General features: G+C 42.2%; 2 protein-coding genes across 3 annotated transcripts in view; both read right to left on the bottom strand.

The window, feature by feature from the left end:
* BZW1 (basic leucine zipper and W2 domains 1) overlaps positions 1-6244 on the bottom strand; it is an 8510-nt gene extending 2266 nt beyond the window's left edge. The window contains exons 1-8 of one of the 2 annotated variants that reach the window (XM_017836367.1): positions 6123-6244; positions 5686-5759; positions 3487-3663; positions 1783-1877; positions 1474-1539; positions 1063-1198; positions 352-461; positions 64-234 (exon numbers count right to left, since the gene is read on the bottom strand). In XM_017836367.1, the coding sequence (XP_017691856.1) occupies positions 64-234; positions 352-461; positions 1063-1198; positions 1474-1539; positions 1783-1877; positions 3487-3663; positions 5686-5749 (819 nt within the window). In that variant the 5' untranslated portion in view covers positions 5750-5759; positions 6123-6244. Of the gene's footprint in view, positions 1-63; positions 235-351; positions 462-1062; positions 1199-1473; positions 1540-1782; positions 1878-3486; positions 3664-5685; positions 5760-6122 lie in introns of those variants that run through there. The other variant, XM_017836376.1, reaches the window with a different exon arrangement.
* A 950-nt stretch (positions 6245-7194) lies between these two features.
* The window catches only part of LOC108507865 (aldehyde oxidase 2-like), a 47820-nt gene continuing 39063 nt past the window's right edge, over positions 7195-15951 (bottom strand). Inside the window, exons 32-35 of the mRNA XM_017836179.1 lie at positions 15250-15315; positions 13752-13940; positions 11738-11905; positions 7195-9172 (exon numbers count right to left, since the gene is read on the bottom strand). Coding sequence (XP_017691668.1) covers positions 9119-9172; positions 11738-11905; positions 13752-13940; positions 15250-15315 — 477 coding nt within the window. The 3' untranslated portion in view covers positions 7195-9118. The remainder of the gene's footprint in view (positions 9173-11737; positions 11906-13751; positions 13941-15249; positions 15316-15951) is intronic.

The raw sequence follows: 15951 nt of genomic DNA, 5'->3' as shown, positions 1-15951 counted from the left end.
CAGTATGAGAGACAGACACACACAGAGAAAGCACCTCCACCTCATCTCCAGACAAATACTTACATCCTTGAACGGATCTCCCCGTGACATCTGCTCCTGCAGTTCTTTCTGCAGCTCCTTCCGAGCTCCTATGGATTGCTGGTTCCGAACATACTCAGAAAGTTCTTTTAGTCCTGCTTCAGTGAAGTACTTAGAGAAGTGTTCAACACTTTGTTTGTTGGCTGGGAAGAGTTCCTGAAAACAAAGTTTACAACTTTTTTGTGAAAGAAATGTGTGTTGAGTACCTTGCTGGCAAATTCTATTTTACTAAACTGGCTTAAGCAGTAGGAGAGTAATTTCAGTGGTACTCACCATCAGTCTATTATCCATGTTTACTTTGCGAAGACTGACAGCCACTGCATTAATATCTTTCTCATTTATCCATGATTTGAACAGCTTGACTGCAAAAGCTGCAGAAACACCTGTGCAATAAGAATAGTACTGTTTTTAGTGACAGTACTAAAAACAAAAAACAAAGGGAATCATAAGGCCCGAGTTCAGGGCACCTAGTCTGTCAGACCCCTGCTCAGAGCAGCAGCAGCTGTGCTCCCAGCAACCCTAGCACTGTCTGCAGAACCCCTCCCTGCCTGAGGATACTGCAGCCTCCAGCACACTGGACTTCTCTTACCATTCAGGGACATGAAGTCTTCCTGTACTAAACTTGACTCTCCTTGCTGCAATTTAGGAAGAAACCTAAAGACATGACAGACCTTTTGCATGCTGAAAGGTCGCTCTCCAAAATACAATACTGCCTCTCTGGGCAACACTAGTGATGGCAGCCCCCAGTGTCATGCAGGCAAGTCCTACACACAAGGACTTTTTTTCTGAAAAAACTCATTTTCTGAAGTCTTAGCAAGACCTTCCAGGTTGTGGGGCATGTTTACCTTTGCTAATCCTGTAGTTAATCTATCACCAGATGAAACTAGAGAGCTGCAAGGAGTATTGTTGTTGTAATACCCAGCTACTTGTCATGGTTCTGTCCCCCACCACCTTCCCCTGAAGGAGGAGTTGGGCAACACTTACCTTCTTTAACCAAGTTCTCATTGTAAAGACTGTTGAGAATCGATGCATTCAGTGTCCCATTGGCCAGCAGAATACCCGTCAGCATGGCCAGTTTGTTCCGCTCAGATTCCGAGAACCCTTTCAGGAACAGCAGCAACTGCAAGAGAAAGTAAGAAGAAGAGTTGCCCTAAAACTATCACCTCTCACTAAACTTTGGACACTCTGTGTTAAACATTTTTGTTTCAGTCAAACTGTTCAATTAGCAGAAGCACTGGTAGTCTTCTCCACTAGTGACAGCAGCTTGCTGTTCTTTTATTAGAAACTTAGACGTGTTGTATTTTAATAATCCACTTTATGCTGTAACTCTTCTACAGTGATTAACTAGCAGAATTTGAAGGTTTATTTGTCTGCTGATAAACACCCACTCCATACCTTTTTGACTTCATCCTCAAAGCCTTTCTCCAGGTACTTGTAACGCCTGATGAGCTTGTTAAAAACCTAAAAAGACAGATCATATTATTTTTTGCTCTAAACTATCATTCAATTACAATTTTAAAAAACCAAGTTCAGTAAAGTGGGTCTGAACTCTACAGAGAACTTTTAGAACACTGCTACTCTTACCACTTCCAGTATGCTTCTTAAAGCCACATATTATTCTTACCCAAACCTTCAACTACACAAACATTTCATTTTTGACCACTAAACAGTTTTAAGTTAAATTGTACTCATTTCAGAACTAACCTGAGCAAATGCTTGCATGGTTTCTAGGTCTTCCTGTGCTGCAAATACACAGACGTTTGTGCGTGTCATGTCATCTGCCAAGGTACCACCTGGGGCTGGAGGAGGATTTCAGCATTAGTAGTGTTACTGCCCAGGGAGAGTACTGAGTAGTCTCCACAGTAAGAACTCCAGTTCCCAAAACATGCAACACATTGTCCTTTCGTGATGTTGAATGACCTGGCCACTGAAGATATCCCTACATTTCCATCTGTTCCACTGCTGCAGTGGAACTTTAAAATCAGTACCTCAGATTTGAATATTTAAATATTCTGGCCCCCTACTGCTAAGTGGACTGGCAAAACATCTTGTTTACATGTGACTAAGTTAACATGGCCATGTAAGCGTCTCTTCTCTTAAAGGGAACCACTGAAACTGCTTAATCATAGCAAGTGTCTCTAGTGTCTGCAGCAACAGTGCTTTGTAAGTGCCTTTTACATGGCACAGTAAGTCACAATAGGAGATTGAAACATGTAAAGATGCATGTTCAAAATTCAGTGCCTCAGAGATGAGTTTGAAACTTGAGGTTTTTTTAGGCTGCTTCACTAATGAAAGTGCATTCAGGTCACCAGCTTCACTGCCAGAACACCTCATCATGGGTTTCTATGCCATCCTACATACAATGGAGATCCTTATGTTATTAGCCAGATACATGGCTTTAAAAACAGAGATGAGTATTAACAGTAATATTAAAAGGTGGTAAGGCAACAGGATGTCAGTTTTTATTCTGGCCTCATCTGACTGAAGATCAAAGCCAGTCTACTTAGCTATGTGTTAGAGAGGGACTTGAGTAAAGGACCCCATATTACCAGTAACGCAGCAATGCCTTCTTCCCTTCCCTCTCAGCCTTATTCCTAGAAGAAACACTTCCTAACACAATATGCACTGGTTAAGACTCTTAAATGTAAACCCACATATCATAACAATTACAACCTGTTAGGTGAGCAGCTGTTCCTCTTTGCTCTTTACACACATGTACACGAGTTTATAAGACTTTTTGTCATCACATTTCACTTCCTCAGTTCCCTGTGTTTTCTGCTGACTCAACCACCCTCTCATTTCTCACTCCGTGATGTCTGCTAGAGCCCATAACCCACTGTCAACAATAAATGATTTGTAATAGCATTTCTAAGAGCACTTCAGATTCTTCTGTAAACAAGTTTCCTTTCCAAAATAAGAGGGCAGGATGCACAAAGCACAGGATAATGTCAGAATCATTCAGGGCAACTCCACTGGTCTTGTGACCACAGAGCACACACCTGAAACAAGCATTCATCCACCTCACACCATCAGAAATGAACTTGACTAAAGAGTCAAGACCTACACCTGGTAAAAAAACCCCAAAAAACAAACCAACAAAAACCAACTAAACACACAATCAACCAACAAAAAATGCCAAATAATCCAGTATCTTTTTTTAAGCCAAATTTGTACAATCTACACTTTGAAGAACGCAAACAGACTCAAGTAAAACTGCAGGAGGGTATACAGAGCATTTCTACAGCAATTACTTAGTCACCAAGACGGTCATATAGTTTACCACAGATAACTTAAACCCTGTTCCACACACTGAACAGGCTCTTTAGCAGAGTTTTTACACTGAAGGAAAACTGAGCTTTTGCAGAGTCACGTGAATGAAGCTGACAGAGCCACATCAAAAGGACTTACCCAGCATTCCACCAGCCACCAGGATGTCAAAAAGTGTTTCTGCATAGCGGCGATAGTCAAGTTTTGCACCAGAAGCATCAAGAAACTTTGCTACTGCCTCCAAGTCAGTGCCAGTTTCACTTAAACCTTGAATAATACAGTCCTGGAACTGAGTAGGGTCAAACCTCTCTTTTTCATCTGTAAAGAAGAAGTGTTGAAATAAAATTTCTGTACACTGTTTTTTGTTATTTCAGTCTTATTAAAAAAACAAAAAACAACTAAACCAAATTTGCACTGACAAACTAGACAACTGTATTAAGTAGCACAAATAGTGACTTAATAGCATAGCCTGAAATGAATTTCAGTGGCCAATACAGCAGTGAGGAGTCTTGCTGCTTTCACTCCCATGTTCAGTCAAGGCTGGGAGAGAGGATACCAAAAGCTAGAACATTGCTTAGTTACTTCTAATTGAATTCTTACCATATTTTCAGAACAGTTGTTCACAATGATCATTGCTTGACTCTGATAAAGCTTACCTGACTTCTCAGTTTGATTCTTATACCTCCATGGACGTGTCAGATCACTCTTTCCTCCAAAACAGGCAACTTAGCTCATGCTGGAAGGCAATTCTTAATACATGCCCCCATGGTTTTGTACATTTGACTCCATTACTATGTTTCATTTCAGCTCTTTGGGCCTCTCACTGTTTTGGAAGAAATACTCTGACTGACAAGCTGAAGTTAGAGTCATTTGACAGTGTTCACTTTTCAGCTACGAAGATCCTTCCCTCCTTTTAATGTGGAATTAAATGAGTCTGAAGTAATTGCTTTTCCTCAGGTGCCTGGGGGAAATGTAGACATATGAGCTAACTTAATGGGCTATAATTGCATGTCTATTTAGCATCCTTTGTTGTTGTTAAAGCAGAACACATACTTCTTCATATCTGAGATACATCCACTGATCATTGCCTTATTTTCACTACAGGTAGTAGTTCAAAATGCAACAAATCCATCCATGTAACTAACAGAAAACCTTAAACAGAAGCAGTCTTTAATTTTGCTCATCTCTATTTGTCCTTAGATTACGCAAACCATGCGATGAGAAGCTTTCAAAGATACAGAACTCAGCTGCACATCTTATTTTGAGTGCTGTCTACAATGGCTTAGCCACTTCTGGTGGGTTAGCAACCTAGCTGGCATACTGGTGTCCTGGTGTCCATGTAAGTACCCACACACTGGTAACAGCTGGGTGGAAGTCTGGAAATACTGGATCTTCCAGGACAAATCCACAAAGCTCATTGTTCCAGCAGTTGCTTGAAAACAAACTGTGGTTAAAAAGAGACTAAAAGCCAGGCCACTAGCATTTCCTCTGCTGGACAGACTAGATTGAACTCTCTCACTCAAGAGTTTCTCAAGGGGCTTTGACATTAAAACAGGTTCTGTAAATCAAAGCATACTTCTGTACGTGCAGAATCCTTAAAGCTGCCTGTCTGAGCTGGAACACTGCTGGTATCCTAGTAAAACAGTATTGAACAGGAACTCTAAGAGCTGCACCCACTTCCTCTATGGGTTTAAAAAAAACCCCACCAAAATACTAAGTTATTCATTGCACCTCTTCAGTCATTAACTCTTCATATGGAACTAACTGTGCTCCTACAGAGACAGGCATTTGCACATCCCACACCTTGGGCTTTTTTTGGATGTTCGCTGGGGAGTGGGTCTGTTTGTGTGATTTTGTCGTGGGTTTTTTCTGTCAGTTTTTTTAAATTAGGTATTCTTATAACATTAAGGGGACAAAGTAACTTTTATCCAGTGGCTAGGACTGAAATCCTTATTGCGTTAGATGCTCCTTTGATGCATGTATCAACCTGCAAAAAGCCTGTGCTGGAGCTCCCCTGTAATTCCGGGTTATCAGATACTTCTGCTTTCAGGCTAAACACAGTTCTCACAGTTCTCACGGTTCCAGAATGACCATCTCCTAAGCCAAGCTTATCACAGTAAATTCGGCGACAACTCTTACTGCCAAATATGTCTGATTAGTGCAGAGAACGCTGCAGCACCCAGAGTCGGCCTCCAGACTCTGCATTTGGCATGCTCTCACTTAAGGGAGTTTTGAGAAGAGCATAAAGGCACTGGTTTGTTTGCGGACACAAACTGATGTTTTACCGACCGCACGGCGCCGGCAGCCGGTCCTGGCAGCGGGCACGGCGCAAGAACTCACCTCTCTTTCTGGTTTTAAAACGCTGGCCCGATAGTGTCGGCTTCTGCGGCTTTTGATTATTCATAAAAGACACCCTGCAAGGAAACAGAGACACCCCTCAGGGCACTGGCGAAGGGGCCGTGCCGCTCCCGGCCGCCGGCCCCGCGGCGCTGGGCGGTGCGGGCGGCGCCGGCTCCCGGCACGCACCGGGCTCCGGGCGGGGGCGGCGCGGGGCGGAGCCGGGCCCGCCGCGGCGCCTCTGGCCCCCCGCCCCCGCCGCACGGAGCCCGTCGGGAGCTTCCCTGTCGCCGCCGCGCTCCCGGTGCCCGTGCGGGGGCGGACGGAGAGGGACCGATCCCCCCCCGCCTCCACCCGAGCGCAGCGCAGCGCGGCCCTCGCGGCCCGGGCTGCCCCAGCCGGCCCCGCCGGCCGCCCCCCGCCCGCGCCCGTGTGCTCACCGACTTTAAGGCAGAGAGAAAACGCCCGAGCGGCCCGGAGCGCAGACGGGCGAGAGCGGCGGCGAGGAGCGGTGGCGGCGGAGAGAGAGCTGTGCGAGCGGAACCGACGCCAGAGGAAGAGGGAAGGGCCGCGCTCCGCCCCGCCCCGCCGGAGAGCATGGAGGGAAAAAGGGCGGGGATCGGTCCGGGCTCCCGCCCTGCCCTGGCCGTCCTCCGGCCGCAAGGGGGGACCCGCGGGGCTTGCGCGGCCGAGCCCGGCCCGGGAGGGAGCGCGTCCGACGAGAGTGCAGGCACATAAGGAGCGCCGGGGGAACACCGAGTCCTGCGGGGCACTGGGCATTAATGCCGGGTCTGCTGTGCTATTTTTATCCTGGATTTGCTGTTCAGTTTTAATAATCGCCTCTTTCCTCCAATTCTGACGATAACATCATCATATAAACACTTGACATATAGTAGTCTGTGCAGACAGGATTACCAGTTAAAAGCTGCTCACATCTGACACACAACAAAGTCTTTGAGTTCCAGAAGCACAGACCTTCTCTACTGCCGTTAACACAGGTTCTTCCACTAGCAATCATGATAACAGGTCTCATTCTACCTTCAGGCTGTGGGGCAGTGTGTGTCCGTTAGCAAACAGCATAAACAAACCCAGTGTGTTAGTGAAGGGCCTGTAAGTACTTTCTAAAAAACATGCTGCCAAACTCGCCCAGCATCACGTAACTGGAGACAAAACCAGCATACTGTCCATGCTGGTGTAGGACAGGAGATGCAACTCAGTTCTTTGCTCCCCAAAAGGCCAAACCACTAAACTAACGTAGAGATCACAAGCTTCCTTCTAGACCTCACACAGCAGCAAATCTCCACGGGGGTAAAGGATAATATTCCTGTGACTAAAGCTCTTGCAATGACCAGTTATCAGGTGTGTAAGTGGAACACATCACTGTGCTTCAGGAGTGGAAAGTGGGGTCATTCTTATTGTCAGTAGGAGCCAGATTTCACCATTTTTGTTACTAGTGCTTTCTTGAAACGATATTGGTTATAGATCCCAGTGTCATGAAATAGCAGGACAGCCTTACAAGTTTGCTTTTATTCAAGAAACATTTTTACAGGTTCCAGTTAACAGCCTGATGAAATCCCCAAAATACTACATTCAAAAATACCCTAAGGGAGTTTCAGAGGAAGGATTTTCACCTTAATATTTGCAAATATTTCTCCATTCATTCTAAACCCAAGACCCTGATTACTTTGGTACTCATTCTAAACTGAGAGGATTTGTCTGAATCACAATTAAGTAAAAAGCCAAGAAGATAAATCAGAAATTATTAAAATTGCATTTTACAGAAAGGAACAAAAAGACATAATAGTTCCTTGCTGTCAGCTTCCTGAAGTCTTTGATATTACAGAACTGCAAAGTCTATTAACAGTTGAGCTTTTCCCATTAGCTGTAATTTCTCACCATTTACCAAGAGAAATGATCAGGAAAACTTCACCCACATAAGCTAGAAATTTCCTTATTACTTGCAATATTAATTTACATGTAAAGGAATAAAATCTTGTCGTATCTCTACAGATTTAAATTAAACATGACTTATTTGAGGGTGTGTGCAGGTTGCACTCTCTTCTATACTGAGTTAATTTAAGCCTCACCCTTAAAATAAATGAAAATAGTCTAAATTTCTGTCTATTTAATGAGGATCTGAACTAATGAAATACCCATTAAGCATCTCCAGAGTTATTTCTTATGCTAGTGTTCTGGGTACAAAATGACGTTGTTAAATGTGTTCTTACTGTAAATTTGATTGCTTTGAACTATCAAATATCAAAGTCGAATATTGATTTGTATATATTACTATGTTGGCTTAGCTCAGCCATTCCCTTTTCTCCCTCTCAAATACCTTTGCACTTGCTTTTCAGTCTCCTCTCCTCATGGGGAAATGAGCACACAGCTGCCACCAGATCACTTTAAAAGCTCCTTTCTGAAACAATCTCTGTCAGAGTACGAGTTGTTTGGCACAGCTCAGTTAAATTGTGAGCTGACACACTATGATGAACTTCTGTTGTCACTGTTTCCCTCAGCTCTGCTCCCCTCCACCTTTTCATCTACACATTGCTATGCAGGCCTGCTGACTGCAAGGGGCAACCTCACCTGTGTTATGGTCACTCGAAGCTGGTACTGGGAACCTGTCCTGCTTTAACCCTTCCTACCTCCAGTACACCTCTCTTGCATCGTGCCTTCTCCTCACCTACAGATGAAAGCATCAGCTATGTTCTGCTTCACCATTTTGCTGGAAAGAAGGAGCAAAACTGTGGGTAAGGAAGAGGAGAAGAGGAACAAGTGATGACGAGGCAGTGAGTGAATAGCAGTGATTATATTCCAGCTCTAGGAGAGGTCGAAGTTGATAGTGGTTCAAAGAGATCTGGTGGTAAGGAGCAGGCTTGAGGTAGGCTGCCAGGAAGCAAAGAAGCTTTACTGGTGTATTACTGTGGTTACTGTAGTGGTAATAATATATCTGTGTCTAGAAATATTTGGTAGTATGTACTTTCAGAATATCTCTTTTACTGAAATATTGATACATTGCCCATCACTAATTTGTACATTGTCTAATTTTGATCTTTGGGATTTTCGTATGTTGGAAGAACAGAAAAAATAGATAACAACAGCTGTGACTCTCAAACTGGATGTAGAAGTGACAAAATGGTACTATTTGTGATCTGCTCTTCACTGCAGATATTTTCAGAATCTCATGCAAATGCTTTGAAGTTCTTGAGTTAACTCCCCAACCATTCCAGTGTAGCATGTAACACATTAATGAGAGGTCTTTTACTTAGAGACTTACAATGGAACTGGTGCTTATATCTTATTCTGCAAAGATGGTGTGATATATATATGTATGCATGTGTGCATGTAAGTATTACAGTTCTTTCTTGCATGAATGCTTTTGATTAGTAAGTGGCTGAAGGAATCACATGGTTGGTTGATACTTAGGAAAGCAGTACTAGGCTATATCGATGGCCCATGGCTTATAGGTTCCAGGTTTGTCTTTTGGAATCTGAAATAAAATATAAAGAAAACAACATAATTTTGATAAGGGGAAAAAAGAACTTACTGTAATTCACAAATGCATGTTCCTTATCAGCCATGTAAATGTCATTGCATGCACAAAACTCCATTTTCCCGTGTTATAAAAAGTTGTAAAATCAACCAACTTACTTCTAGTTAACAGTGCCATTCTGGTAATTGAACAGGTAATTAAGCTCATGTCTCCATAGCAGAGGTGAGCTCACAGCCTGAAAGGCTCAGATTAGAGGAACTGACATACGAGGTTCCATTATGCAATATGGTTTAATGATACTGCTTGAATCATGGAGGCCGTGATGTTTGCAAAGAAATCCTACATTTCTGAGGGCATTCCTGGAGACAGAACATCACCTCCTGATGACTGGATAACAACTTCCCCATTATTTAAATTCTGAGTTTTTCCCAAGTGTTTGCACAGCACTTAGCCCACAAAGGTTCTTAATCCTGGTTATAACTTCTATGAATATGAGTTCTATCACTGTGAAACACTTTGCTGGATATCCTGCACAGGAGGAAGCAGAAGTGGATGGATGTGGAATTCACAGCCCCAGCCTCCAGGGAGGTTGAGGTCAGGGAGTCTCTAGCTGGCTGCCACTGGAAGAGTGGGGCCTGCAGGTCTGCCTGACCCAAACCGTGTCTCTCTTCATAGAGAAATTTTCAGTCTAGGGTACAATAGAGTTGTTCAAATTCAGCTACGTGAGGCTTTTTAAGTTTAAAGTTTTAATTAATGGACCTTGTCACAGTTTGATCGGATGTTTCCTATTTTCCAGGCTCCTGAAGTGTTTGTTTAGTTTGCTTTCTGACTGGATATGCACTGAGGGGAGAATGACTGGTAAACCCGTGCTGTTTATCTATTTCATAATTGCTCCTGTGCTTTACTACTTTGATTTTTTATTCCCCTTTTTTCTCTCTCTCTTCAACTTATAAATAAACAGAAATTTGGGTAAGTGACAATGTATTAAGCAATTTCAGATATCTGCTTTTACAGTGCCAAAAGAATGAGTGCACTGGAAAACCTGTGAAGTGGCTAAAGCTTTCATCAGAAAACAATGTCATATTTCTCATCTTGCCCACCTTTCTGAAGAAACTCTTGTGTGATCACTGTTGGCTAGGGCAGATATGGGGAGGGAAGTCGGCTCCTGCCTCAGAGTCCTACAAAAATAAGTACTGTCCAGCAGTCTACTGCTCTGTCCTACTGCCAACCCCTTGTGAGGGAAGTGCAAGATACAGGAAGATCAGATTGAGACATTACTGTGGAAAGAAAGACACAGAGAACTGCAAGGGTGAGGGTGCATTTTCTTGCCATCCTCATTTTGAAGAAAGCAGAGGCAAAGCACACAGGTGGCTATCAAAATAACTTCAGTGACTGTGGGGGAAATTTCAATAAAAGGGCATAGTGCACCAGTTGTGCATTACCTGTTCCATCTGTGAGAGGGAAGATATTAGAAGATAATAGAATGTCAAAACCAGCCAGAGCTGGTACTGTATTGCACTTCAAGAGTGGGGAACTGTACCATTCTCAAACCTACGCATTATACCTACAAAGTAATTACAGTGTCTGAGATAGGCAGAAAATAGACATGTTGCATGTTTGTCAAAAAAAGAGAAGGTTGGGGTATCTAAAATCCATTGTCCTTCTTAGCCTGATCATTTCAGTGGCTGCTGAGTATCTCTCTTCATTCTAGAAAACAAAGACGATATAGCACGGCCTGAAGGTCAAGGTGGAGGGCTGTCATGAAGCCAGCCTTGGACATGGATTGTATTATGGGAAGGATCATTACTAGCCTCTGCTTTTTTTATAAAAATCAAGGGTGTGTTCACTCAAGCAGTTCTAGGAATACTTCTCATATCACGACACAGAAAATGAGCTTATATGAAGTAACGGGGACCCAGACAGTTTAGCCCATTACAGTGAATATCTTAAATTTGCACCCCTAGATTCTGTGGATGCCTCTGTTAGTGGTGATGCTCACATGTAAATCTAAATCTAAAATGTTTTATTTGGGAGTGTTCCTGTTCACCCAGCCTGTGTTTTCACTCCATGTTGTGACAAGACTTGGATGCACATCAGCCCATATTTCCATCTACCTTGTTTTCCAGGAAGAAAAAAAGGAAACTGGGTTACGTGGTTCAAAGTGGAATCAGTCTAGACCAGGAGCAAAGAACAAGTGATGGAGCATGTCTAGCACTCTGTGTTTAGACATAGTCATATTTTCTAATGCAAATAAAGTGACAGTAAGACAAAGTCAAACTATAATCTGAAAAGGACTTTCAAGGCTTTTAGTTTAAAGGAGATAAATAAATTGAAACATTACCACTGAGGAAACAGCACAGGTTCCTCAGTTCTGGATTGTCAGTTCATGTTACTCTGTCAACATGGCTGAACAAGGTGCCACTGATAAAATAAAGTGCAAAGCTCTGCTAAATGTCGAAGAAAAGAGATATGGCTCACTGATTCATCTAGGTGCACAGCCCATTCAGGTGAAGGAGAATTAAGGAGTTGGCCAGCTCAGGAAAGGAAGGAAAATAACCTTACCATCTCAGTAAAGACATCACCACAGGCCATGCGAATCCGCTCAACAGTCAAGGGGCTGTTCAGTGTGAAGTCCAGGGACAATCCTCTTTCTTTCCGTGTAGCAGCCACTGCATCTCGTATTGCAAAGAACACTGAGCTGCCCAAGAATAATCCAGCCTCGCCCATGCCCTGGTAGAGGAGAGAGGCAGCTGGAGAGACTGGCTTTAGGAACTGCCAGCAGAGAGTTAAATCAGCACATTTCTGCTGTATTTATCTGAAATATACTGAATCACAGCAGGTCAGTATTTGATCATGTCCAGCATATTTGGATTCAACAATTTTCCTTGGATCTCTGAGAACTTTTAAATCAGAAAACCATCAAGGATCAGAATTTGGCTGGTGGAAATAATTTTAAAATTCACAATAAAGCTACAGTATCAAAAAAACTTCCTGCTGGGACTTCAGTGCTGATGTTAAAAAGCTATGAAATAACTCTGGCCTTCTCACAAAGACTAGCTTTTCTATGTCCAAGTGTAATTAATTCTTCATGATGAAACAGAGGAAGAAAGACTGCCCGCCCCCACTGTCCTCTTAGCCCCTCTTGCATGGATAAAGTTTGTGCTGTCTAATTTTGACAAGAATTATGCCCTTAGTCTCTGTCTGTTTTCTTCATGGGGAAGAGTTTTTTTACTCATTTATGCCATGTAAGGCCATAAGAATATGAAGCAGATTTACTTCTGGAAATTTCAATTCCTTTGTGTACTGGTTTTGGCTGGGGTAGAGTTAACTTTCCTCACAGTAGCCAGTATGAGGTTGTGTTTTGGATTTGTGCTGAAAACAAGTGCTGATACACGGGGATGTTTAGTTACTGCTGAGCAGAGCTTACACTGAGTCAAGGTCTTTGCTGCCTCTTACCCCACCCCACAGGCAAGGAGGCTGAGGGGCACAAGAAACTGGGAGGGGACACAGCCAGGATAGCTGTCTCAAACTGACCAAAGTCATGGAATATGGTATGGAATATACCATATGGCCTCATGTTCAGCGTACATGAGGGAAGAAGAAGGGGGGGAGACATTCAAAGTTCTAGTGTTTGTCTTCCCAAGCCACCATTACAGGTGATGAAGCCCAGCTTTCCTGGCGATTAATGTCTTCCTGCTGATGGAAACAGTGAATGAATTCCATTCCTTATCTCACTTTGCTTGTGTGTGCAGCTTTTGCTTTATCTTTTAAACTATCTTTATCTCAAGCTGTGAGTTTTCTCACTTTTACCCTTCTGATTCTCTCCCCCATCCCATGGGGGGCAAGTGAGTGAACAGCTAGCTCTGTGGGGCTTAGCTCCCTGCTGGGGTTAAATCATGGCACTTTCTTATACCTGCTCTAGATTCATGGCTGGACTTGTGGCCATTCCTGTCTTTTAGTATCCCGAGGTCTACACCTACCTTTAGTTCTCCTTTTATTCTGAGGTGCCTTTTTTTTTGCTTTTATTTTGAGTCTATGAACAGTGCTCAGTCCTGGTACTGTGTGCCTCCTGAGAGGTTGAGGTACCCTTAGGACAGAAAGAATGGTGCTCTGCCATGGCTGATAGAAAAACTGGGCTCTGTTCCCATACCTATCACAGATTTCCTGTGAGATTCTAGAAAGTTACTTAATCTCTTGTCTCATCACTTCTCTGCCTTTAAAAATTATAACAATATTTCCTTTTTTCCGTCCGTACTCCTCTTTAGGCAATTAAAGCTCTTCAGGATGGACTTTTTCACTTTTGATTTCTAGCACAACAGTTTTGTGTTCTTTTACATTAAAGTTTCAATTTTGATTAGGGTTTCTAAGTGCTACTGTAATACTAATAAATCATAGGAAGAAAATTAGTCCAAAAATTGAGAACACCAGTGTTTACCATTTAAGTCCAATTTGCTCCATAGCTGAAACTGCCCCCCCAAAAAAAAAAAATAAATGCAAAGCATACCATACACTACAGTCATGGCTTTGCAGCAGAATCTCCTGCTGTGCTTGCAAACAGTAAATTTGGCATGTTTACCTTGGAAGAATAGATGGCAATTGAGTTGCGTGAATTGGGCAGTAAATAGACACAGAACTGCTCAGGAACGTCACAGACAGCAGGGATCTTATATGTATCTGGGCCAAGAGTGAGCTGCTCTCCTTTTGGAGAAAAGTAGATGTCTTCTAATGTATAAAGACCAACCCCCTGAATAAAGGCCCCTTCAATCTGAAGAAAGAAAAAAAGGTAAACTTTTACATTTCATTCAATTATTTTAAAAGATAAAACCAGATATACAATCAGACTTAATTAGTAAGATTACACATGAACTGGCTTTCTTTCTATTAGTCAACAAAGACCCAAACAGGACAAGGCTGTCCTCATCTGACTTTGACAAATATTTTCATTGGCTCAAGTTCTATTCTTCCTTATTCCTGTCTAATCTCACTGTAACTAGTACAGTTGCCTTTGATTTGCTTTTGCAAAATTGCCAAATAGAATTGAGTCAAATCCACAGCAACGCCAGTGAGGAGATATTTGTCTAGGGACTATGACATATATAGTCTGCTCAATCTAATATTTGCTTTAAAAGATTTGCAGATAGCCAATAAAATTTCTTTGAGATAAATATATCAGACATAAACAGGTGATAGTTTGGATATGAAGAGAAAATAACAGACCAAAATCATGTTCCTTCCATCATGTAGGAAGGAACAACTGCTGAGTAGACACTTGGACTGTGTCAGTAGTTGATGTAAACATTGGTGCAAGGTGAACATAGAATTAAAATGCTAAAAAAGAACTTAATATGACATATTTGGCAGTCCATGAATGTGCAAAATGAACATAAGATTTTAGGTGAAGGGCAAATATATGAGGATGAGTGTGGAATAGGATAAATCGCAGGATAAGAAAGGCTTTAAATGTAGGTCATTTTTAGGAGCATTTCCTCTGACTCTGCAAAGAAACAACAAATATTGTTTACAGTCTGAGTTCACCACGACTTTCTCATTTACAAACTACTAGTGAGTGACACCACTTTTGTCACTATTCAGTGTTTTTGTAGATACATGTACTTGAATCCATAATGCACAGCAATGGATACAACAGACCTTTAAAGAAAGATCTGATCCATCTCAACAGCCTTTTCCATTACATCACAGCTGAAGTCAACACTGCTCTGCAGCTGGTTAAGATTTAGCCCTCAGTCAGTAATTCTGAGGTGGAGTAAATTGTTCAGGAAGAAAGTCATAAGGAGATTCAGGGTGCTAATCCTGTAGGACATTTCCCGAGTCTGTTGGACCTGTTTTTCTCATCACTTCTCAAAGGATGAATAAGAAGTAAAAAAGGTAACTTATTATTATTTATAGCTACAAATAAAAACAAATCCATCTGTCAATCTAACATCCTTGAATGTTAATGGGCAGGGTCTCATAGGCTTTGGTAGTTATTAAATTGACCAATAACAACAATCATGTAGGCACAAATAGAAATTTCAGTAACATTTGATATAAAGCAAAACTATGGAAATTCATACCTGTCCTATATCTATAGCTGGATTTATGCTGAAACAGGCATCCATGACAATGTCTGTTCTGATATTCTGTTAAATAAATAAAAGGTGTTACACAGTTATAGTTAAAATACACAACAAAGGGATCCTAAATAATCTACAGTCTCATCCATGAAAGCTGTGTTATCAGAAATATTACAAATTTATTCTGAAACATGAAAGCTACTTGAGACAGGCTGTATAGATGGAGATTTCATTTAGATAAACCATTTTTGGTGGTTGTCTGACACTTGGAATGTGATGCACACATCACACATCCTGTAAGTAACAGGATGATCATGAACTCAAGAATGGCTTTGTTGCTTGTTTTCCTACAGAAATTGCATTGCTTGAAGTGATGTCCAGTCATCTCCTGTGCTTTGCTGTGAGTGTGGAAGCACAGTCACTTGAACAGAAGTTCCTTATGTAGAGGAAGGGGACAGGGAAAAACATCTCATGGACTGTTATTATACAATGTCCAGTGGCTTCTCTTAAATCCCAGTATGGTGTACAGTTTGAGGAGGTTCACAGACTCCAGTGATTTTTGAGTCTAGCTCCACATGGGCTACTGGATATCTGGCAGCTTCTGCAGCCAAATATGCTTCTGCAGTAACCAGAAGACATTGAATTGGTCTCTATATAGCACTGCTGAGAGCTCTCCCTGCACTAACTCCCCTTTGCAACAGG

The sequence above is a fragment of the Lepidothrix coronata genome, unplaced genomic scaffold, assembly GCF_001604755.1.
Source record: "Lepidothrix coronata isolate B3197 unplaced genomic scaffold, Lepidothrix_coronata-1.0 Scaffold7, whole genome shotgun sequence".
Classification (NCBI taxonomy): domain Eukaryota; kingdom Metazoa; phylum Chordata; class Aves; order Passeriformes; family Pipridae; genus Lepidothrix; species Lepidothrix coronata.
The sequence above is the reverse complement of the archived record's forward strand: the minus strand, read 5'-3'. Positions and strand labels throughout refer to the sequence as shown.